General features: G+C 42.3%; 1 protein-coding gene across 6 annotated transcripts in view; it reads right to left on the bottom strand.

Moving 5' to 3' along the window:
* DGKI (diacylglycerol kinase iota) overlaps nucleotides 1-24,799 on the bottom strand; it is a 151,936-nt gene that overhangs the window by 66,967 nt on the left and 60,170 nt on the right. For 3 of the 6 annotated variants that reach the window (XM_075275203.1, XM_075275207.1, XM_075275205.1), the window contains exons 2-6: nucleotides 8,846-8,954; nucleotides 7,904-7,999; nucleotides 3,042-3,116; nucleotides 2,686-2,742; nucleotides 2,325-2,423 (exon numbers count right to left, since the gene is read on the bottom strand). In XM_075275203.1, coding sequence (XP_075131304.1) covers nucleotides 2,325-2,423; nucleotides 2,686-2,742; nucleotides 3,042-3,116; nucleotides 7,904-7,999; nucleotides 8,846-8,954 — 436 coding nt within the window. Of the gene's footprint in view, nucleotides 1-2,324; nucleotides 2,424-2,685; nucleotides 2,743-3,041; nucleotides 3,117-7,903; nucleotides 8,000-8,845; nucleotides 8,955-13,477; nucleotides 13,900-24,799 lie in introns of those variants that run through there. The other 3 variants (XM_075275204.1, XM_075275208.1, XM_075275202.1) reach the window with 2 other exon arrangements.

The following is a 24,799-nucleotide window of genomic DNA, read 5'->3' as shown; positions in this document are numbered from 1 at the left end:
TAGTAGTTATATTCTTGTACATAGGAGCAGTATCATAGTAGTTATATTCTTGTACATAGGAGTAGTATTATAGTAGTTATATTCTTGTACATAGGGGCAGTATTATAGTAGTTATATTCTAGTACATAGGAGCAGTATTATAGTAGTTATATTCTTATACATAGGGGGCAGTATTATAGTAGTTATATTCTTGTACATAGGAGTAGTATTATAGTAGTTATATTCTTGTACATAGGAGCAGTATTATAGTAGTTATATTCTTATACATAGGGGGCAGTATTATAGTAGTTATATTCTTGTACATAGGAGTAGTATTATAGTAGTTATATTCTTGTACATAGGAGCAGTATCATAGTAGTTATATTCTTGTACATAGGAGTAGTATTATAGTAGTTATATTCTTGTACATAGGAGCAGTATTATAGTAGTTATATTCTTGTACATAGGAGCAGTATTATAGTAGTTATATTCTAGTACATAGGAGCAGTATTATAGTAGTTATATTCCAGTACATAGGAGCAGTATTATAGTAGTTATATTCTAGTACATAGGAGCAGTATTATAGTAGTTATATTCTTATACATAGGGGGCGGTATTATAGTAGTTATATTCTTGTACATAGGAGCAGTATTATAGTAGTTATATTCTAGTACATAGGAGCAGTATTATAGTAGTTATATTCCAGTACATAGGAGCAGTATCATAGTAGTTATATTCTTGTACATAGGAGCAGTATTATAGTAGTTATATTCTTGTACATAGGAGGTAGTATTATAGTAGTTATAGTCTTGTACATAGGAGTAGTATTATAGTAGTTATAGTCTTGTACATAGGAGCAGTATTATAGTAGTTATATTCTTGTACATAGGAGGTAGTATTATAGCAGTTATATTCCTGTACATAGGAGGTAGTATTATAGTAGCTATATTCTTGTACATAGGAGGTAGTATTATAGTAGTTATATTCTTGTACATAGGAGTAGTATTATAGTAGTTATATTCTTGTACATAGGAGTAGTATTATAGTAGTTATATTCTTGTACATAGGAGCAGTATTATAGTAGTTATATTCTTGTACATAGGAGTAGTATTATAGTAGTTATATTCTTGTACATAGGGGGCAGTATTATAGTAGTTATATCCTTGTACATAGGGGGCAGTATTATAGTAGTTATATTCTTGTACATAGGAGTATTATTATATTATAGTAGTTATATTCTTGTACATAGGGGGCATTATTATAGTAGTTATATTCTTGTACATAGGAGCAGTATTATAGTAGTTATATTCTTTTACATAGGGGCAGTATTATAGTACTTATATTCCTGTACATAGGAGGTAGTATTATAGTACTTATATTCTTCTACATAGGAGTAGTATTATAGTAGTTATATTCTTCTACATAGGAGTAGTATTATAGTAGTTATATTCTTGTACATAGGGGGCAGTATTATAGTAGTTATATTCTTGTACATAAGAGCAGTATTATAGTAGTTATATTCTTGTACATAGGAGCAGTATTATAGTAGTTATATTCTTGTACATAGGAGCAGTATTATAGTAGTTATATTCTTGTACATAGGAGCAGTATTATAGTAGTTATATTCTTGTACATAGGAGCAGTATTATAGTAGTTATATTCTTGTACATAGGAGCAGTATTATAGTAGTTATATTCTTGTACGTAGGAGCAGTATTATAGTAGTTATATTCTTGTACATAGGAGTAGTATTATAGTAGTTTTATTCTTGTACATAGGAGCAGTATTATAGTAGTTATATTCTTGTACATAGGAGGTAGTATTATAGTAGTTATATTCCTGTACATAGGGGCAGTATTATAGTAGTTATATTCTTGTACATAGGAGTAGTATTATAGTAGTTATATTCTTGTACATAGGAGCAGTATTATAGTAGTTATATTCTTGTACATAGGGGGCAGTATTATAGTAGTTATATTCTTGTACATAGGGGGCAGTATTATAGTAGTTATATTCTTGTACCTATGGGCAGTATTATAGTAGTTATATTCTTGCACATGGGAGTAGTATTACAATAAATGTTCACATAGTCACTCTGCTATTTGATGAATTGGAGTTGGTATCCTTAACACCTCTATTTACTTCAGTAGAGAGTGGCCATATATGCTAATTGGGATCCCCTCATTGTCTGGATTGATGGGGGTCTTGCCATGCCATGATGGATAGTTATTCCCATCTCAGATGTAGAGGACTTTATGATTTGGAGCTTCTCTTATCATGACATTAATAGTTATTACAATGACTGATACTTCATCTTCATGATACGGTGATCGCTCGTCCTCTTACCTTCCCGCAATGCTTGCATTTTCCCTCCTGCCGTCGTCGATGTACCCAGTGATGCCTCACCAAATTCTGCTGGTTAGAACAACAAGAAAAATGTCTGACCTAAGGAAAAACCATTAGAGCGTGGGTCAGGCCGGATATCCAGGGTGGGCACTGTCAGCAACACAGAGAAGCGGACACAGGGGTTTAAGGGGCACCTCCACCCACAAGTATCAGGTCACACGAATTGTCAGCTACTCCATGTGATAGGTTTGGCAGTATATAACAATATATAGGGTCGTATTTGTCAAAGGAAGTCTGCGGGGTAAGCGTATGGACGTTTCCTCACCCAAGCTTGGGTTTTGCAGACAGTGAGTATACTTACCTCTCTCGGAACTCGGGACGTCACATCACGAAACGTTGGTTTGCACCTAAAATTAATCTGGTGGTTCCGCAGAAGAAAAGACAATTAGTTTACAAAAAATATACAATTCTGTAAACACAAAAAGAAATTTTTTAGAAAAATTCTTTGCCGAAAATACTATTTTTTGCTCATTATTTTTGGTCAGTTTTCAGAAGCTTGTCTCGGTTTTGCGCCCAGATATCACCCACTCCTTGGTACGTGGCCATAGTCTCCGAGAATCTACGTTACGCCACAAAACTACTAACAATTGGGAAGACTTGTGAGTCGATCTTTACGATTAGCATTCACCTTACGGCCAGCAGGTGGCGCCAACCTACCTTGTCTAGCTGATCCATGCAAGCGACGTGAACCACGATCTTACACGCCGCGCACTTTCTCCGTACCGCTGATTTCTAATGAAACAAAAAATTTAGTTAGAAACTGGTGGACCGAGGATTACCGATGCCAAGATCAGGAGTCAGGCGGACGAAAAGTATACCAAGGGGCCAAATATAGGCCCAGTCCTACATCACCAGCCAAGGATTAGGAGAACGGACTGTAATGGATTTTTCCCGACTAATTACAGTGTTGGCCAAAAGTATTGGCACCCCTGCAATTCTGTCAGATAATACTCGTGTTCTTCCAGATAATTATTGCAAGCACAAATTCTTTGGTATTATTATCTTCATTTAATTTGTCTTCAATGGAAAACCACAAAAAGAATTGTCAAAAAGCCAAATTGGATATAGTTGCACACCAAACATAAAAAAGGGGGTGGACAAAAGTATTGGCACTGTTTGAAAAATCATGTGATGCTTCTCTAATTTGTGTAATTAACAGCACCTGTTACTTACCTGAGACACCTAACAGCTGGTGGTAATAACTAAATCACACTTGCAGCCAGTTGAAATGGATTAAAGTTGACTCCACCTCTGTCCTGTGTCCTTGTGTGACCACAATGAGAATGGAGAAAAGAAAGAAGACCAAAGAACTGTCTGAGGACTTGTGAGGAAGCATGAGCAATCTCAAGGCTACAAGTCCATCTCCAAAGACCTGAATGTTCCTGTGTCTACCGTGCGCAGTGTCAGTAAGAAGTGTAAAGCCCATGGCCCTGTGGCTAACCTTCCTAGATGTGGACGCAAACGAAACATTGACGAGAGATTTCAACGCAAGATTGTGCGGATGGCGGATAAAGAACCTCGACTAACATCCAAACAAGTCCAAGCTGCCCTGCACTCCGAGGGTACAACAGTGTCACCCCATACTATCCAGCATCAGCGTCTGAATGAGAAGGGACTGTATGGTAGGAGACCCAGGAAGACCCCACTTCTTACCCAGAGACAGAAGCCAGGCTGGAGTTTGCCAAAACTTACCTGAGAAAGCCAAAAAAGCTCTGGAAGAATGTTCTCTGGTCAGAGGAGACAAAAGTAGGAAAAGGCCTCAACATAGAGTTTACAGGAAAAAAAAGAGGCCTCCAAAGAGAAGAAGACGCCCCCTACAGTCAGACATGGCGGAGGTCTCTGATGGTTTGGGGTTGCTTTGCTGCCTCTGGCACTGGACTGCTTGACCGTGTGCATGGCATTATGAAGTCTGAAGACGACCAACACATTGTGCAGCATCATGTAGGGCCCAGTGTGAGAAAGCCGGGTCTCCCCCCTCAGAGGTCAGGGCTCTTCCAGCAGGACAATGACCCAAAACACACTTCAGGTCAGCACTAGAAAATGGTGGTGAGAGAAAGCCCTGGAGACTTGTAAAGTGACAGCAATGAGTCCAGCCCTGAATCCCATAGGACACCTGTGGGGGAGGGGGAGAGATCTCTTGGCAGTTTGGAGAAGGCCCCCTTCACATCTCAGGGGGGACCGGGAGCAGTTTGCCAAAGAAGAAGGGTCTAAGATTCCAGCAGAGCCTTGTAAGAAACTCATTGCTGGTTAGCGGAAGCGGTTGTGCGCCGTTATTGTGTCTAAAGGTTGTGCTACCAAGTATTAGGCTGAGGGCGCCAATACTTCTGTCCGCACCAGTTCTGGAGTTTTGTGTAAAATGATCAATGATTTGACTTTTTTTTCATTCTCTTTTGTGTTTTTTCATTGCAAGAAAAATAAATGAAGATATTAATACCAAAGAGTTTGTGCTTGTAATAATTATCTGGGGGACACCGAGGATTATCTGACAGAATTGCAGGGGGGCCAATACTTTTGGCCAACACTGTAGATAGATAGATAGATAGATAGATAGATAGATAGATAGATAGATAGATAGATAGGAGATAGATAGATAGATAGATAGATAGATAGATAGATAGGAGATAGATAGATAAATAGATAGATAGGAGATAGATAGATAGATAGATAGATAGATAGATAGATAGATAGATAGGAGATAGATAGATAAATAGATAGATAGGAGATAGATAGGTAGGTAGATAGATAGATAGATAGATAGATAGGAGATAGATAGATAGATAGATAGATAGATAGGAGATAGATAGATAGATAGATAGATAGATAGATAGATAGATAGATAGATAGGAGATAGATAGATAGATAGATAGATAGATAGATAGATAGATAGATAGGAGATAGATATATAGGAGATAGATAGATAGAAAGATAGATAGATAGATAGATAGATAGATAGATAGATAGATAGATAGATAGGAGATAGACGGTTATAGATTGTGATAATTCCTAAATAGAAAGTTCTACAGTACTCAGAAAATATTGCGCAGATTGAATGCAATATAAAGACAAATAATTCAAGATACAGTATGCCTCGCAGTGCCCAGACACAGTTGAAACGCAATGCCAATATAAATAATGCCCATATACAGTTGCCATGTAGTGCCCAGATATACAATGTCATATACGGTGTGCCATGCAATGCCAAGATAAACATTACCTAGACACAGTGAGCAATGCCATGTCCATATCAGCAATGCCCAGACAGAGAGTGTGCCGCATATTGCCCAAATAAATAATACTTATATACAGTGCGTTATTCAGTCACCATTTACACTGTGCCTAGATATATTGCAGAGATTAGCTATTACAGCAGTGCCCAGATAAGCAACGTGTAGACACAGTGTGCCACGCGGAGCCCAGATAAATAATGCCCAGATATCTTGTGCCATATGGTGAGCATATAAACCATGCCTAGACACAATGTGCCATGCAGTGCCCGGATAAACAGTGCCAATACCATTTGTTGCACAGTGCCCAGATAAATCTTGCAAGTTGCAAATTTTTTGCACAAGTCAGGTTTTTGGGGGAAAAAGTGAAACTTTTTGCTCCTTCAACACTTTTTTGAAAGTGGGCGTGGCCTCAGGCGTGGATGGGCCTGCCAGCTTATTTCAGTGTAGGCCACGTCCCGGCAGAGGGTGCGCCTGATCTATGGGGCACAACCTCAGTAAGCGCAGGGGATATAAAGAGTCGGAAAATCTCCCCCAAATGGGGCTGACTTATCACAACTAGGGGTTTCCACACCAGAGGTGCAGTGCCTTGTCTTATATAAGATGCGTCCTCTGGGCTCTTTGCTGGCGTCATTTTCGTGGCAAACAGATGACTTAGCTCTGTCGCACCACCTGCGAGGAAAGTGGTAGGTGGGGGCAAAAGTCAAAATTGATGCACAAAAAGTCTCACTTGCAAAAAAAAAGTTTGCAGAACTTATTTGTCTGTTTTCTGCCGCACGAGGCGAAAAAAAAAAAAAAACGCCCCAACGTGCCCAATTAGTGGTATATGATGTATAGAGACATCTCTTGTGTACGTTCCAGTCTTTACTGCAGTCCTAGCATTCTATTCACGAACCAGGAGGCTCGGAGTGGAACAGCGATGCAGGTTTTTGTACATGAAATGGTGCGAGCAGGGAAGAAGAGAAAAAAAAGAAGTGAAATGCTAAAAAAAAATTAAAAAAAAAGCAAAAACTGATGCTACTTTCTTGTCACGTAAAGCTTCCTAGGTCTCCCCAGGGCCAATGATGGAAGAAAACAGCTAAGATTACCCCCCCTCCTTCCAAATCCCTCCGCCTCGGCAGCGCTGTCCACAGACACATAACACAACATGGCAGCCCATCCCTACGGGAGCGGACCGAACTCATACACGCTAATTCTTCTCCATGGCAACTCACGTTGCTATGGCAACTGCCGAAAAATCTGCAGTTCGGCATTGGGGGGCTAATCGCTCCGTACACTTACTGCAGGGGATGAGCAGAGATAGCGGATTACTAACTTCAATTAGACCAATAGGGCTACGTGGCCGGTGCAGAGTAAACACAGCGCGGGTTTAGGCCGAGGTCGCGGGGTCCCCGGGGGCCGATCTGTCAAGTACATAGTCCGTCTAATTAGGGAATATTGTGCAAATACAGATCCTGGCCGGTCCAGAGACGAGAAGAAGATTCGGCTTAAGGTTGGGAAATATAAGAAAGTGAGAGCGAAACGGAGAAAAAGTGAAACGCGTTTCAGGGTGTGAGATGGCTCGAAACGCGTGCAAATTTCTAAAAGTTTGACTTAATAGTTACATGTGTATTAATTCTTTCCTGTCACCGCCATTTTTTCTTTTTTGACTTACCACCTTTCAAAAGCCATGACTTGTTTTCTATTTACAGGGCTTATTTTTTGTGGGACAGCTTGTACTTTTAGGCCCCCAGCTAATATAGAGGATCTGCAAAATCCCGCGATCAGCAGCCGTCCTTCGAAGCAATAGTCAAAGGGAACAGATGGATGGAACCGTATATTAAAAAAGGAGATATGGGGGGCTATTACAAAGGGTTAATGCTTGAGACATTACCACTGAGTCGACCTCCGACCTGGTACTTATGGCATCCACTCTGTTTCAGGCATGCGCCATATTTAAAGAGCCGACATCCACCGTATTATTACGTGAGATGTTGGGGAGGGGTTAAGGCTATGCCGGAATCAGTAGTGTCTCACTATTAAGTTAAAACTTTTCAATTGTTTGTGGGGTCGGGGGCTGAGACCCCCATCGATCACAAAAATGATGGAGATGAAGTTCCTGTGGCCTCCTACTACTGAGGGTCCAAAATGAACATGTAACTATGTTAGGGTTATTTCCAAAAACAGTGCCACCTTGTCTACAGGTTTTGTCTGGTATTGCTACTTTTCCTTTAAGAAAGGCCCATTCTGATTGGCTGGTGAAAAACATAGAACATAAATACAGGCTTACATAGCATTTTAATGAATCGTACTCACAGAAAACTTGACTTGGCAGTTCTCCTCCCCCAGATAACAGAGGTCTCCCGATACATTGGTCTCCTGCCAAAGGTGCTCCCCGTTCACAGCATTCTCCTGCATGGAAAATAACCAATTACTCATATGTCGTATGTCATAGTATCTCTTCATAAAGTTTGGCACAAGGAGCCAGCTAGAGGCCTTGTAAAACTACACCCCTTAAAGGGACCTTTCACCACCTTCACCAGCTCCAAACTATTCTCATCGCTGCTCCAGTGATTCTGAAACAGTTGGAATTTTTTTTCTAGCCCCTACTATACCTGAGCAATTGTTATTGTTAGTTTCAGCATCCAATATGCTTGTTAGGCTCTCTACTGTGAGGTGGGCGGTCCTGGGCTGGAGCAGGTAGTCTGGGACCGCCCACCTGATAACAGAGAGTATAATTATCATTCTGGGTGCTAGCTCAGAAATGGTAGGGGCTAAAGAAAAAATTCCAACTGCGTCAGAATCAGTGGAGAAGCGTCAATTTAAGGAAGCAAGAAGTTGGAGTTGGTGAAGGTGGTGAAAAATCCTCATTTAAACAGTATCTCCAACACAGAAATTCTGGCATATTCACAGTGTATGCTATAATTGTCTGATAGATACAGTCCCACCTCTACAACCCACACCCATTCTTTACTTAGATGCAGCAGCCGCCATCTAAGTGATGATTCTTTCTATAAACAGTGCCACATCTGTCCACAGGTTATAAAAGGTATTGCAGCACTACGTTTATTTTTTTCATTTCAAGGTTATATTAAACATTCATTTATTTTATTGTAGCTGAGCTGTAATACCAGAGACAAACCATGGACAGGTGTAGTGCTGTTTCTAAAAGAGAGTAGCCATGTTTTTACGCCGTCCACAGCTGCTGCCACAAAACAGATGACATTCCAGACACATAATAAAACGAGAGAGTCATACAGTCCAGTCCAGGGTGGTACGAGGCTCCTTCAAGGGTCCATTGGAGATGGTCAGGGTGGGGCAGTGCACGGGAGCCAGGTGCTGAAGTCCAGATCGGGAAATGGCTTTCCTGAAACAAAATACAAGAAACTTCATCAGTATCAAGTCTGGTGTGACAAAGAACGTGGTGGCAATTTCTAGAGGACTAAAGAACGTGGTGGCAATTTCTAAAGGACTAAAGAACGTGGTGGCAATTTCTAGAGGACGAAAGAACGTGGTGGCAATTTCTAGAGGACTAAAGAATGTGGTGGCAATTTCTAGAGGACAAAGAACGTGGTGGCAATTTCTAGAGGACGAAAGAACGGGGTGGCAATTTCTAGAGGACGAAAGAACGTGGTGGCAATTTCTAGAGGACTAAAGAACGTGGTGGCAATTTCTAGAGGACTAAAGAACGTGGTGGCAATTTCTAGAGAATGAAAGAACATGGTGGCAATTTCTAGAAGACTAAAGAACGTGGTGGCAATTTCTAGAGGAATAAAGAACGTGGTGGCAATTTCTAGAGGACTAAATAAATAGGAAAATTCATAGTATAGGCTTAGATTCAGAGGAGTTGAGGGAGTGGACAACCAAGACAAGACCCAACTCATTGGAGAACACAGCTACACAGGACAACCAGAACAACATTCAACACATTGGAAAAGACAAACAGGCTCATAAGCATTAAGTTATACAAAACTCAAGAGGAGATCCACGCAAGCAAGAGAAGATCTAACTCACTGGAAAACATATTCATGCTTGGAAGAGTTGAGGAAGAGGCAATCTGACTCATTAGACATCCAAGGGACCAGACAACAACCCTTCCGAATACAGCAGATTCATATTCAGAAGAGTTGAGGGAAAGGACAACCAAGAGAAGATCCAACACATTGGAAAACACAATCATGTTTGGGAGAGTTGAAGAAGAAGCAACCAAGAGATAATTTGACTCAATAGACAACCAAGGGACCGATCAACAACCAATTGGAAAATACAATTACAGCAGGTTCAGAATTCAGAATGGTTGAGGGAGAGGACAACCATGAGAAGATCCAACACACTGCAAAGGACACTCAGGCAAAGAAGAGTTGAGGAAAAGGGCAACCAAGAAAAGTTCCAACTCATTGGAAAACACAATTACACAAGAGTTGTACAGAAGAGTTGAAGAAGATGACAACCGAGAGACAATTCCACACTGGAAAGGACAAACATGCTCATAAGTGCTTAGTTAATGGCCAACCAAGAGGAGATCCAACCCACTGGAAAGGACAAATAGCTTCAGAGGAGTTGAGAAAGAGGACAAACAAGAGACAATCCAACTCACTGGAAAGACCATTCAGGATTAGACGACAACCACCAAAAATGAAGACAATGAAAGACCCTGTGAACACACCATAAAGAGGCCTGAAGGCCATAACATAACATAAAGTAGGACATCTTGGTGGAGCACCGTTGATACGGTCACCTGAAATAGTGACTTAATGATGCGCATAATTATAATCATCCTAATAAACCTCTTAAATTTACTAAGAAATCGTTCCAAAACAAAGAAGCATTGAGTATTGCCTCTATCAGCTGAACTGGTATTAACCTCCATGAGTCATCACAGTATCCAGGTTTTCTCCAGTGGGATCACTGTCAAGAGAGAGCAGACAGATGGACCCATCCAACCGAGAATGTTCGTGGGGATAAAAGCACACAGAGAAAAAAAAAAACTAAAACGCTTAGAAATATTAATACATGGGAAATAGCTTCGACTATTGAACTGGAAAATAATTTACAAAAATTTTAGATAAATCATCGGAACTGTCTCCCAAAGAGGGGAAAAGGACGTGATGGAATTGCAATGGCATTATGATACAAATGCAGGTAAAAAAAAACATACCAAAAATGGGCCAATATTAAAAATATTCAACTTTTTGAGGTGTGCTGATCTGAAAGAATCAGGGACAATCTATTTGTTTCGCGATGGAACGGGCATCAGAATTGAGAGATGTCTAGTAAAGGGAGAAAAGCGGGGCCATAGTGTCTTTAAGCTGCCCATGTCCAAGTTCCTACGGTAATAAAAATGCACCAATGGATTTTTTTCTGGTTCTCGGATGGAGTATGGGGGCTGTATACAGGGAATAAAAGAGCACCGACCCTTAAAGGGATCCTATCAGGCACAATTTTTTCTAGGTACCACGTCGGAATAGCCTTAAGAAAGGCTATTCTTCTCCTACCTTTCGTTGTCTTCTCTGTGCCGCCGTTCACCTACAATCCCATTTCTTGTTGGTATACAAATGAGCTCTCTCGCAGCACTGGGGGCGGGCCTCAGTGCTCAGACAGCACTGGGGGCATCGCCAATGCTGCGAGAGAACTCTCTCCAGTGCCGCCTTCATCTTCTTCAGCAGCCTCTTCTTCCGGGGTGACTAGTAACTTCTAGGCCCCGGGCCTTGGGCAGAGTAGACTGCGCATGCCCACAGGACACGAGAAAATGGCCGCTTGCACAGTATACCATCATGAACCACGATTGTAGGCGAATGGCGGCACAGAGAAGACGACGAAAGGTAGGAGAAGAATAGCCCTTTTTAAGGCTATTCCGACATGGTACCTAGAAAAAAATGTGTCTGACCTATAGGATACCTTTAAGGCAGATATAGACAAATGTCGGGGGAATCTGTCAATTCAACGTGTCCAGGGGACCATCTAAGGGGTATGAAGGAGTCCAGACTCTACCCCCAGTAGTTGAATTTTAAGAAGCCCGATCCTTTGTTCTCAAGAGGTGTCACTCAGTAACTTATTTCCCTATTCTCAATGAGAGTCCACCGAGAGGTCCGAATAAAAACTGTTGGCTGAAAAAGTAGGTACACATTAGTGCGCGGTCTCCATTGGAGGTTTCCGTCCACCATTCCACTTCAAGAATGTATATTTATCAGGCAGAAACCTGGCAGACCCCATTATAGAGTAAGGGGTCCGTGGGTAAGGTGTATGACTACCATAAAGAAGCTCTCCCAAAATAACAACGCATCAGGATAGGTGATAAGTGTCTGATCGTTGGGGGCCACCACTTGGACCTCCACCGATCACAAGGGTCCTGGGTCTCCCATTTGCCTGGTCACAGAGTTACATATGAACAATGGTTACACCATCAGAATACCAGTAAATGGCAGCCCTTAGATCGTGGCGATTGCGCTAATGAGGAAATCGCTTATCGGTGATCAATGTGAACAAGACGCGACAATCACAAACAATGACCTGGAGACGCAAACTATGGTCCTGTCATATCTCCCATCTGTCAGACGCAAGCAGTTATCATGTTATTCTGCTGACCAACTAAGAATTCGTTCTACTGATATAGATTGTGGTTTTATGTTGTTACGCATCAACGCCGACCCACAAACCAGAAGAGCGCGGCTTTGATGGGAATCACAAGAAATATTGATTTGTCAGTAAAAAGCTAACAATATAGAAGAGACAAAAACTGGAGCAAGTCACGTCAATTCACAAAGCAAGTTTGCAAACAGTTAAAAAAATCCCCTAAGGTTTTGTGTATGTCGTTTCGGCATAACTGTGTTTCCATGGTAACAGACTACAAAGTCTTCGCCGTCTGCAATCATATTACTAGCATCTTATTTTATCTTGTATCTTAAAGGGGTTTCATATTGACAGCCTAGCCACGGGACAGGATAACATTATGTGATGTATGGGGTCCTACACCTGGACCCGCCACAGACCAACTGGTCCAACAGGCTCTGGTTGCAGCCGACGGAAACTGGTGCAGTGCATGGAAATCACCTGCAGGCTTCCCGCTTCACATCTAGGAGTCCGCGTGGGGACCCCCCAAACGGAAACCTATATGCATTAAAAAGTAGATAGCTAAGAAACCACATGGACCCTGTAGACTGTAATGGGGTCCGTGTGGTTTCCGCTCAGAGTCCGCACGAATCATGCAGAGAGAAAAAAGTTTTGCAAGTAGCATTTTTCTCTCTGCATGTTCCGTGCGGAAACCATACATTATAGTCTATGGGGTCCGTGAGGTTTCTTAGCTAAGTGCTTTTTAATGCGCATAGGTTTCCATTCGGAGGGTCTCCAAGAGGACTCCCCAACGGAATAACGAACCCAGATGTGAACCGGACCTAACAGTAATTAGCCAGATGACCGCTATACAGTGTACAGGGCTACTACTGTGCTCCTATTACTGTAGGCATTCCCCCATTCCACTGCACCAGCTTTTGGTGCTTGGAGCCTCCTGAAACAACTGATCAGTGCCAGGTCCCGGTGTTGGACCGCCACAGATCAGATACAGATGACCTATCTTCTGGGGAAGAGAATGTAACTGTAGGATCAGACTACACAGGGTTTGTTTATAGTCTGTTATCATGGAGACACATAGGACTCCAGAGGAGCTGTAGATACAAAATGGTGAAAGTTTTTCAACTAAGATTCACTGGATTCAAAAAAATATTGGCCAACCCTTTATGAAAAACAACTCAAAAAATTGAGGGATATTTTCGGTTTGTATAGAAGACTGCGGTGTAACCTGATTGCCCATGACTGCACAATAATATGTACAATCCTAAAATATATATATATAACACCAAGTAATACATGACCTGCCCAAAGATACCTACACACCTTGAGACGTCGCCTTCAGAACTGTCGCTGCCAGATGTATAACTATCCTCTCCCTCCCGATCGCTGGGTTGTTGACTCATCTGGTTAAGGACCTTACAGTCCATCCATATGTCCCAAAGCAAGTCCTCAACATTCTGGATTTTCCCAGACTTTAATGTATGTTTTTGAACGTCCTTCACAGCAAATCGAGGGTTGACCCTGATGGGCGCTGTGCTGGATTTCCTTCGACTGTCTACGTTTTTCTTGCCCACTTGGACGGACACTCTTCGTTGTGCCAAGAGTCCTAGAGAAGGTCCACCAGCTCCAGACTTACGCCTGACTTTCGAAGCTGCCAGACTCTTTCTCCTCTCAGTCTCAGCTGGACGAGACTTTCTAAAATGGCGATGAAAAAAGTTCTCCATGGTCTCCACGAGATGTCTGAGCCTCTTCTCCAACCAGGATGAAGTCTCAAAGATCCTCCATAAAATTAGAATTCTTGTAGGACCAGCAAGGACTATTGATGTCGCCTCGTTCAAGGTCCTTGCAGAGTTTTTGCACCCTTTTAACGTCTCGAGAGTCGAGTCACCTTTGCTCTACTTTGTTACAATCTCCCTTCTATGTAGACGGCACAGAACTTCACTTGAGAGCTAAGTAGTTCCCTTCGTAACGCACCAAATATCAGGAGTATAAAAACATAGATTAAACAGACCTCGCACTGTCAGGGTCAGGTGGTGGTGATGAAGGGGGGAGGGGGGAATACGGCTGCAGTCTTGTAAATGAAAAATGTAATTGCTGAGAGTTACACCTTCGGCACTGAGGCAATATATGAAAATCCTCAGCTGACCCGTGTTTACATTGGAAGGTATAACATGAGTCCACCTCTCTGCCTCGACTCTCTCGGGATCACAGTGCTATGAATTACATAGGTTGTTTCCAAATATAAACCCAGCTGGTGCCGATATCCAAAGGGCTAAGAAAGAACCGTAATGCACGGAAGTAAGAATGAGGCCGATAGCTGAGTCCATAATCCATATTCTACAAGATCTGAGGAAGTCGCCAGCATTGGATCGAAGTGTGGACTTCTAGCTTCTACCCTACAACTTAGTAGTACCTGACACCAGCCATGGACGATTCTCCTTGTACATACACCCTCGTATTCGGCAAATGACCTCTATTACAAGACCGACCTCGTCCTCATCCCTTGCCTCAGCCTTGTAGGGTGACTGAAGTCAGGCCCGTGGTACAAGTGCATTATTCTAAGCCAAGGCGCTATGTGTTTTGAGAAGGTCTCGACAAGGGAGATAAACTACGGTAGTAACAGGAAATTTTCTGGACTTCCTCTTACACTAGATAATCTCTGACCCGATGTAGCATTGCTGGGTTTACTATTCATCACAATCCTATTGTCTCTATACTATGTCCCTAATATTCTCCAGACCCTTGGATACTGGCCTATAGGGGTCGCTCCCCGTGTCTGCCCTGCTACCAACTCAATGGGTGCAAACCAATATAATATTACATAGACACACACAAGCATGGCATACAGGGCCTAACAGTGTCCTAACAAAATACACCACAATGAAACATTCCCAGTCAATATCAAAATCAAAAATACCCAACAAACAATGCAGGCAAAAAAATAATAAAAAATTACAATAAATTCAATCAAAATAATCTCAAAAACTAACGCACAAAATTCTACTTGATTTTTTAAATTTTATTTTGCTTTACATATGCCATGCATGTAAAACAAAAAGAAATATTAAATTAAAAATATTTTTTAAAAATTAAGAATTTTTTTTAAAAAATCTAGCATTCTCAATTAAAATCTAAAAATTGTAGCTTAATGGAAACAAAATGGGGCCTGTGGTCAGTATCCAATGCAAGAGAGACGAGATGAGATGAGACGAGAGCTCCGGTATCCAAACGATCCCAAAAATTTTTTAGAACAAAGTCTGGCCTGTGATCTGTGACAAGACGCGAGCGTTGGTATCCAAGATGAACAATCCCAAAAATTTTTTATAGAGAACTTTTTCCCTTAAATGTCTCCGCTGTGTATAGAATGGATGGTCGCCATCAATGGTCACGTTCCGGAAAATCCATGGTTGTCAGCTGGTGCTGTAATCTGTCAGTGCGGTGCGGGAGATTTGGCCATAATGGATGCCCCTATAATAATCCCAGTCGCAGGCGAGGCTGATGCAGAAGCTCTGCTAAACTTTCATCTGTAAGACTTTTCCAAGAAGCTGAGAATTTTTAGCAGAGGGTTGACGTCAGGGTTTAGATGTATTTTGGAAAGGGGGGGGTGTAAAAACAGGCAGCTGGATGTAATTCAGGAATGTAAGAGTCCGCTGGGGATTGTACTTCCAGATAGAAAGTGCATGGGAATAGTGATCCTCCTGTGGGGTTAATATGGCCGGCGTCCTGCACACATACTTCTTGGAGTCTTCTACTAAATCTCCGGCACTCTCTCTGTTCTCAGGCTCAGAGTTTTTCTCAGAACGCTCTCTCTACTTCCTCTGTTACTCGGGTCTTTTTCTGAGTTTCGCGTATGATTGACTTCCTGTCTCGAAGTGAAACTAGAAAGCCGTACGATAAATATTAAATGAGACATATACGGGGGCCCGGGAAGACTATGTCTGGGGGACTCAATAATCAATCAGGCTTTGTTTTATTTTTAACAGCCTATAATGTCCCTTATGGCCCACACACAGTATAATGCCTCCATATATCCCGCACAATATAATGTCCCTGATGGCCCACACACAGTATAATGCCCCCATATATCCCGCACAATATAATGTCCCTTATGGCCCACACACAGTATAATGCCCCCACAGTGGCTCTCAGACAGTATATCTCGCACAATATAATGGCCCTTTTTGACAAAACAGTATAATGTCCCGTTTTGGCCATCAAACAGTATAATGCCCACTTAGATCCCCCACAGTATAATGTCCCTTATGGGCCCACACAGTATAAAGCCTCCATAGTGCCTCGACAGTATAATGCCCCATATAATTCCCTAACAGTATAATGCCTCCTCAGTGCCCATACAGTATAATGTCCCCTTGGTGCCTGAACACTATAATGCCTTGTATGTCTCCCACACAGTATAATGTCCCTTTTGTGCTCCCACAGATTATAATTCCCACTCAGTGATCCCACATAGTCTCCACAATATAATGTCCCTTATGGCTCCCACACAGTATAATATCCCCTTAGGTATAATGCCACCTTGTCAATGTCTGTGAAGTACTGTAGAAAAAAATAGTGTCTGCACAAAGTATAATGCCTCCTTAGTGGCCCCCCGCAGTATAATGCTCCCTTAGTGGCCCCACACAGTATAATGCTCCCTTAGTGCTCCCACACAGTATAATGCTCCCTTAGTGGCCCCACACAGTATAATGCCTCCTTAGTTGCCCCCCGCAGTATAATGCTCCCTTAATGCCCCACAGTATTACACCTCTTATGGCCCTCACATAGTATAATGTCCCCTCAATGCTCCAACAAAGTAACAATTGGCTGCTATCCATTGTATTGTTCTCACCTATTATACCCGCCTCCTAATTGTCCCCAGGCTACCACCATCTACCAGATGCTGACCATGAGATTGTGACACTCAGGCCTTGTTCTGCAACAGGGTATAATGTGCAAGGATTCCCCGAGCCCCAAATTACAAACAGGAGAGTGGCCTGTGAAGGACGGAGGATTGGTGAGTATTGAATTGGCCATTACCTCTCTCATATTTTCTGGGACAGTCAGCAAGTACAGGGGCCCCTCTGATCTCTCAGGTCCATGCAAGTGCACAGGCTGCATGGTGGATAACATTTCCCCTGGACATCACATCCTAACCGGGATCATAGCTCATAGCTAGGTTTTCATTCACCCTGGGGCAAATGTAAAATCAGCTGTTTCCAAATATCCTGCCCATGGCAGAGTCACTTATAGGCACTCCTTCTGCACCCCTCTATGCCCCTGAAGCAAGCACAGTAGATCAATCCTGTCTTTTTCAGGGTATACTAACGCATTTCGGGTCACAAATCCTTAGTCTTTGCCGATGCGCACAGGGTTAATCCGTTTCTCAGCTCCTATCACATTAGGGAGATTCATGATGCAATTTATCTTGGCCTAGTTATGCAGTCAGACGCCGGGCCCCTGTAGTAGATATTGTGCATTTCTCATTTCCAGCAGCTGGTGCAGCCTGCGTGTGATATGCCGCGTGTCTGATGGATTCTGTCATCATTAGCCACTTCTGAACGGAAAAAAAATTCTGCTAATCCTATGAGCTCCGAGACAGCGGATTATTGGGCGCTCTCCTTTATCTTACCTACAGTACCTGTCTCCATCTTCCAGGTGTCAGATTATAGAATTTTATAGATAATGGTGCTATCAATCTTCATGTCTTCTATTCAATATACTGCTGGGTGGTCTGACCAACTCTCCCGCCAAATGGGAGATCGACTGGACTCGGGTATGTCCCCGATACCGATACTCAACTCTGACAACCCTTGCGCTCCTCTTCACCCTTGCGCTCCTCTTCACCCTTGCACTCCTCTTCACCCTTGCGCTTCTCTTCACCCTTGCGCTTCTCTTCACCCTTGCGCTCCTCTTCACCCTTGGGCACCGTTATGGATATCCTAATGTTGGCTTCGTCATCTGGATGTGAAACTAAGAAGTGATGAAAAGACCTGTCCTTGGCGAATTACGTAAGTAATACAGACTCTTAAAGGAACATACGGGACTACAGATGTGTGCGTTGCGCCAGTACAATGGGGAAAAATGGGGCTTGAGCACTTGTGACCACGGGGGGTCCCACCATTCAGATATTGACCACCTCTCCTGTGGATAGGTAATAGGTTTCGATCTTGGGACTCTTTGTAGAAAAAATACGGGGGTGGTGTTGTAACGGAGTTATTCCAGGGGTGGTCCGACAGCACATAGAGTTTGTTCTAGTTGAAACAAGTTAGCCCCTAGTTACAGAGGAGAATTGGGGGCATTTTGCACCCTTGTTTCCACGCCACGGTGCTCGTAAGTGAGCTCCCCACTCCATTCATTTCAATGGGACCTCTGTAGATAGCCCAACCACATCGCAAAACAACCCCATATTATAATCACTAGAACCCCTACAGATCAGCCAATTCCCCCACACACACACACCCCAACCTGTTTTGACTGGAATACCCCTTCAATAAAACTTTATTGAGAAATCTAGTGCCGATCTGGAGGAAGTTAAGCTTCTGCCATCGTTCCAACGCCAAAGAGACCTTGCGCCTCTTCTCTGCCATCTTGTCTGTCCCTTTTCACACATGGATAGAGAAGAAGTCTGGCCTTCATCCCACCTCCGACAAAGAAAGGAAGAGAATGCGCCTCATCATAATGGGGATGACAACACAAGTGCGACGTCCAGAACCACGAGACTGCCACTGAAACTGAAACTCCAACCAAAGCTCAGCCATGATCATTGATTTATTTGAGGCAACTGTGCCGCAAGAATGGTAGCCTTATGTGATGGACCTGCCCCTTTAATGTCACGTGACGTTACAGTCCCAAAAAAGTTCGGCATCAAGTTCATATCACCCACCAGAGGATCTGTGCTAAAAGAGCAGGCCAAGGCCAAGAAAGTTGCTTCATTTTTAGTAGAAAACACACAATTTCTTCAAAAAACAAAAGTTTTGGACAAAACCCATTTAAGCACAAGTGAATTAGTCATTGTGGGAAAACATGTGATGGGGGAGAGAGGGGTGTCCGTTATCTTGTCGGAAAAGGGAAGGAAACACTTCATCACTCTTTATGGTTAAAGAAAGAAGAAATGGAACGTTTGGGTAAATTCTGTACATTTTTATACTTTATGCTTCTATTGTTTCTTCCATGTATATTTTTTAGCTGTATTACTCCTATATCAGTTTCTGTCCCCATTACCGCTCCCTCGGGGGTTGTCCTGCAGATTCCCCTGTGGAAAAATGGGGTCCGATCACTATAAAAAGATATTAGAGGGAAGTGGGAAAAAAATTGGTTGAAAAGGACCCGAAGTGGGTAAAAAACCCCCATAAAAATAACAATACTCACCTCACTGATCCCTACCCCTCCTATTCTGATGCTTACCAAGTCCCTGCTGGTCTCCACTTCCTAGTCCCATAATGATACACAGGAAATGGCTGCTCAGCCAATCACTGTGCACAGTTTTGATCCACCTCAGCCAGTTATTGGATGAGAAGGCATTTCCAGGTAGTAGAGACCAGCAGGGAACAAGAAAACGGTATTTATAAACTATATCTGCAAAAACACCATTAGAAAATTCTTATAATGGAGTCTCCATGTCAGGATCTATAAGCCACAGAGAAGAGACTGGATGCAATGGAGGACCAGACACGTCCATGCGTTACATTTACAGCCCATTGATTTCAATGGACACTGTGTAATACTTTATTTCTCCTTTGGTGGCGCTGCAGGGAAACTGAAGACTTGCATTCCGAGCAGTGATCGATGAGGGTGTAACACTCTCTAATAAACCTTATTATCATGTTTTGCAAAAAGTGGACACTCCCTTTAAAGTAGAGGTATAGCACTTGTAGTTGAGCACTCTCTTGGTCCATTTTTCTGTGGTCCTTGCAAAATGTTCAAACATTTATAATCTTTAATAAGCTAAAAAGCGAATAAATAAAGCTGCTACTGGCACTAAAATACAAAATTCCGGCAAATACTGGAAAAAAAAAATAAGGAAAAACAATGATTTATCGGTCTGCTAAATGGCCGGTGAACTGGATGAGACTGATCGTCCCGCTGGCTCTGGCTCAAAGATAAATGATGCAGAGTCCTCATTAAGAGCCCATTAATATTGCATGGCGGGAGGATGAGAATGAGTCAGTGCAAATAAACACAGGATACTATTACAATGAAGTGGCCGACAAACAAACATCGGACTTTCTCAAACATTTACCCATCGCGCCATTTTGGCGGAGGTAACCTTCAAGTAAATCTCCATGGCAGTCACTACATACACATAGTCTCACTGTGATCACATTCCTATACAGAGTCTGCGCTTATTTCTCCTCTTTGCCCTTCCTCTTCATTATATCTATTATATAGAAAGGTTAAGGATGCTTAGCAACACACAACTTCCTGTCTGGGTGACCACCATCTGAGTACATGTAGCTATATATACAGCAACAGAAGTCACAGGAAGTGTTTATCTATAATGCACAGATTGGTTTTAGGATCCATGTTCTTAGGACCGGACAACGCAGGAGATCTTAAGATATGACGTCTCTGCGTACCAAGAGGGAGAGTCGTGTAACAAAAAGTGACACCTTAACCCCCCACCTTACCCAATAATGTGATACAGCTTAATAGTCTGATCAAACAAGGAAGAATTGGGGGTGTCAGAAGACAGGGGGGGCTGTATTTGATGAGACATGCATTGTATGTGTCAGTTTTAACTATTATCCTGGAATTATACTGAATTATACTGAAATTTCCCCACTGTGGGACTATTAAAGGATTATCTTATCTTATTCATCAATCAGGAAGATCAGGATGAACAAGCTCATGATTGAAAAAATGTTTTGGAATTGTAGTAGAAAAAAAGACAACTTGTGAAAAACATCAGTATCTCTGGGGACTCCCAAAAAAGATCCATTCATTTCCTTTTCACATCTTTACTATTTTTTTTTATTTTTTTTTACATTTTCTCTTGAGTTTTTTGGTTTTGTTCTTTTTTAGACATTTTTGAATTTTCTTCATGTTTCTTTTTTTCTATATCTTTAATCATCTTTGGAATTTTCAATAACAATATTAATATTTTGTTCTTTTTTTACCTTTTCTATACTTTTTTTATTTTTGTTTTGCATTTTTTTTTACTTTTCTATATTTTTTCAGTTTTTTTTACACTTTTTTTGTTCGTTTTTTCTTTTTATGTCTCTTTTTTTATGTGTTATTTGGCTTCAAAGGGGTTATCCCATCTCAAGGATCCTATCTATACTGGTAGCTTATGTAAATTGAAGACTTTTCCTAAATATATTGCTTTAGAAATGCTGCTTTGTTTGCCTGCTATGTGAACTTATTTATCCCATTGTTTACACAGTGTTGCTATAACCACGCCACGGACTTATAGGACAAGTGATGTCACTCACTGCTCTTGCCAGCAGGACAATCGTTCAGCTAATTGCAGTTTGCTGATAAAGCTGAGTCTGTTATCTCTCTATGTAAACGCACAGTCCTTCTGTACAAGCATCTGCATATTATCTGATCTGCTTAAGTATTGTGATCCTTATCAGGCCCGTTCAGCAAGAGGGGGAATACAGGAAGTGAGAAGAAGACACTGTAAGCAGACTGATGAAACAGTGAGATAGGAGGACCCCTTTAAATTTTAACATATTTTTTGTTTATTTTTCTTTATTACCTTTCTTTATTAATTTTATTCTATTTTTCACATTTATCTTTTTATTTTTTTATTTTACGTTTTTTTCTTTTGCAAGTGATTCTTACATACATATATATATATATATATATATATATATATATATATATATATATTTTTTTTTTTTTTCCGTTAACTTTATTATTTATTGCGCTTTTGTGGCTGTTCACCTCTCAGAAAGCTCTGACAACTAGAGAGATGATGATGATGTGATATACCCTAAAGGTGGAGCGGCCTGACAGTCTATTAGAATGTAACTTTATTTCATCTTTATCCAGGACGGATATATCGGTGGAGGATGGGGGGGGGGGGGGTCGATGTGTCTTCCAGCTGCCATGACTTCAAAACGTCTCCTTTATGTATTTTCTTCCTAACAAGCGCTCGGAGCTAGCTCTCAGTTTCTGCTCTGCTCCTGCCCAGAGAACTGTCCTGTCATTCATGATGAATATAACCGGCTTAGAGAAGCCACGAGGCGCGGCACAGGCACGGCACAGGCACATCAGCCCGGCCAGAAGCTCAACACTTCACATATTTACATATTACTGGAAATTTTCCATTATCTCTGACCATCTAGAATCTACAACAACCCAGTTTCCAAAAAAAACAAACAATAAATAGGGGATCAGTTTCCCGAAAATAAAAATAAAAAAATTGGTGGACATAGACTGGGACCAAACGTGATTGGTGGTACATGCCAATGCTCTTATTCGGGGCCATAGTGCAATTTTTTGGGTCACATGAGGGTAGCTATCATTCTATCGAAGATGAAGGCCTAAAAATGTATACCTCCAAAGCACACAGTAACGATTCATTACGTGGTCATTCACCATAAGGAGGAGTGACCATGGCCGTTTCATACTGGTTTTTGGTGCCAGTAGGTGGCCTCCCCAGGTGCCATAAGAAGTGCATCCCCATTGTCTGAGGGTGATCACATCATTAGTATACCAACACATATACATGAAGAGTGTCCAGTATTCTAGGCAGTATACGTGGCTCATTCAAGTGGAATTTGCCGGCTCCAGCCCTTCCATCTGTATCCCAATACACCCGCCCCACCCCACCCCACCCCCACCTCCCCATATAGCAGTCACCAACGAAGAGGAAGATGAGACTCCACGGACTGTTATACCCCAAACCAACCGCCCCGCCCCACCCCCCCATATAACGGTCACCAACAAAGAGGAAGATGAGACTCCACGGACTGCTATACCCCAAACCACCCACCCCACCCCCACCATACCCACCACTCACCCACCCGAGTCCAACTCCCCCCTCCCCCCACTTTATTGGCTTTGGCAATGCCAAATATCTATTCGGACATGCCAATAAAGCTTTTTTGATTTGATTTGAAGGACCTCTCCACCTGGGATGGAGCATGACAAGACTCAAAACTGAGGATACAAAGTAGTGGTTGAGAAACCTATGTTTACCCAATTTGTTAGAAAATTTGGCCCATGTCCTAGGAACGGTAGTTATAGAAAAGGTTGACTGACAACAATGGAGATCTGGCACCAAACCTCAGTCTGAAGGACTTCTTCTACCTGGGATGGGACATGACAGGACCCAAAACTTAGGATACAAAATAAAGGTTAAGAATCTAAAGCTTATGCCTACACAATTTGGTGAAAAATTTGGGCCAATATCTAGCAACAGTAGTTATGGAAAATAGTGGGTGACAACACTGGAAATCTGGCGGTAGCTCTACCGTCTAAAGGACCTTTCTACCTTGGAGAGTGCATGCCAGGACCCAAAACTGAGGAGAAGAAGTAAAGGTTAAGAATCTAAAGCCTAGTTTTAAACGGCGTTGGTTTCCCCTTCTCCGGACCACAGACCCTAATTCTTATCCAGATGGGAGGCTGATCTCAATCTATCCTTCTCGGATGCGGACTGCTCTAGGATCTTGGAACTTGCCCATAAAAGCTCTGTTGCCTGTAAGTTCCAAGAGGCGGGGTATAAGATCCTAACTAGATGGTACCATGTCCCTTCTCTCTTGCACAAGTTCTTTCCTTCGGCCTCCCCTCTCTGCTGGCACTGTGGTTCGGAGGAGGGGACCCTCCTACATGTGTTCTGGTCATGTTCGGCTCTGAGGGAATTTGGGGATGGAGTCCACCGTTTGACGTCCCAAATCTTTCAAACTACTCTTCCTAATACACCAGCTTGTTTTCTGCTTCACCTTTCTGGTATCCCCCGCCGGGCCTATCGTAAATCCGCAATTCGACACATAATTAACGCGGCTAGGGCCTGTATCTCGGCTATGTGGAAGTCCCCCAACTCTCCGTCTCTTCGCCATTGGCTCCGCAAGGTGGAAGACATCCAATCCATGGAGGACCTTACGGCGTCTCTTCGTGTCACCCACGAGGCTTTCCTGAGGGCCTGGACCCCCTGGATTCTTTTTCAGGGGTCCCAGTCATACAGGGATATCATGGGCTAAGCTGGGGTTCTGGCTAGTGGTCGGGTTCTGGGGCCCCCTCCCCCCCTTCTTTTTCTTTCCATCTTCCCGCTTGTCTTTTCTCACTCCCCCCCCCTTCTTTCTTTTTCCTACTTTCCCTCCTTTTTGTCCCCTCTTGATCCTTCCTCTACTCCCCTTTTTCCCCTGATTCTCTTTGGTGGCGAAGACACCTCTCTCGGGTTGTTTGTTGTAGAGAGGTCCTGCCACCTTGTTCTGTATCTGGTTTGGCTATTTGCATGCTTATTGTTCCGAATTGTTTTTCCCTTCTGTTTATTTGTGTGTTTATAAATAAAGAATTTATTTAAAAAAATAAAAAAAAAAAAAAAAGATGAAGTACAAATGTAACGCCTTCAAATATACGCCATACTAACTGCATCACATGTACACAGCTACTGCAGCGGAGTCCGCCTTTAAATCAGGCGTAAACAAAAAGTAGGCGATAATAACACGTATCAGACTTCAAGATGCCGAATCCAGC

The sequence above is a fragment of the Leptodactylus fuscus genome, chromosome 5, assembly GCF_031893055.1.
Source record: "Leptodactylus fuscus isolate aLepFus1 chromosome 5, aLepFus1.hap2, whole genome shotgun sequence".
In the NCBI taxonomy this organism is placed as follows: Eukaryota; Metazoa; Chordata; class Amphibia; order Anura; family Leptodactylidae; genus Leptodactylus; species Leptodactylus fuscus.
The sequence above is the reverse complement of the archived record's forward strand: the minus strand, read 5'-3'. Positions and strand labels throughout refer to the sequence as shown.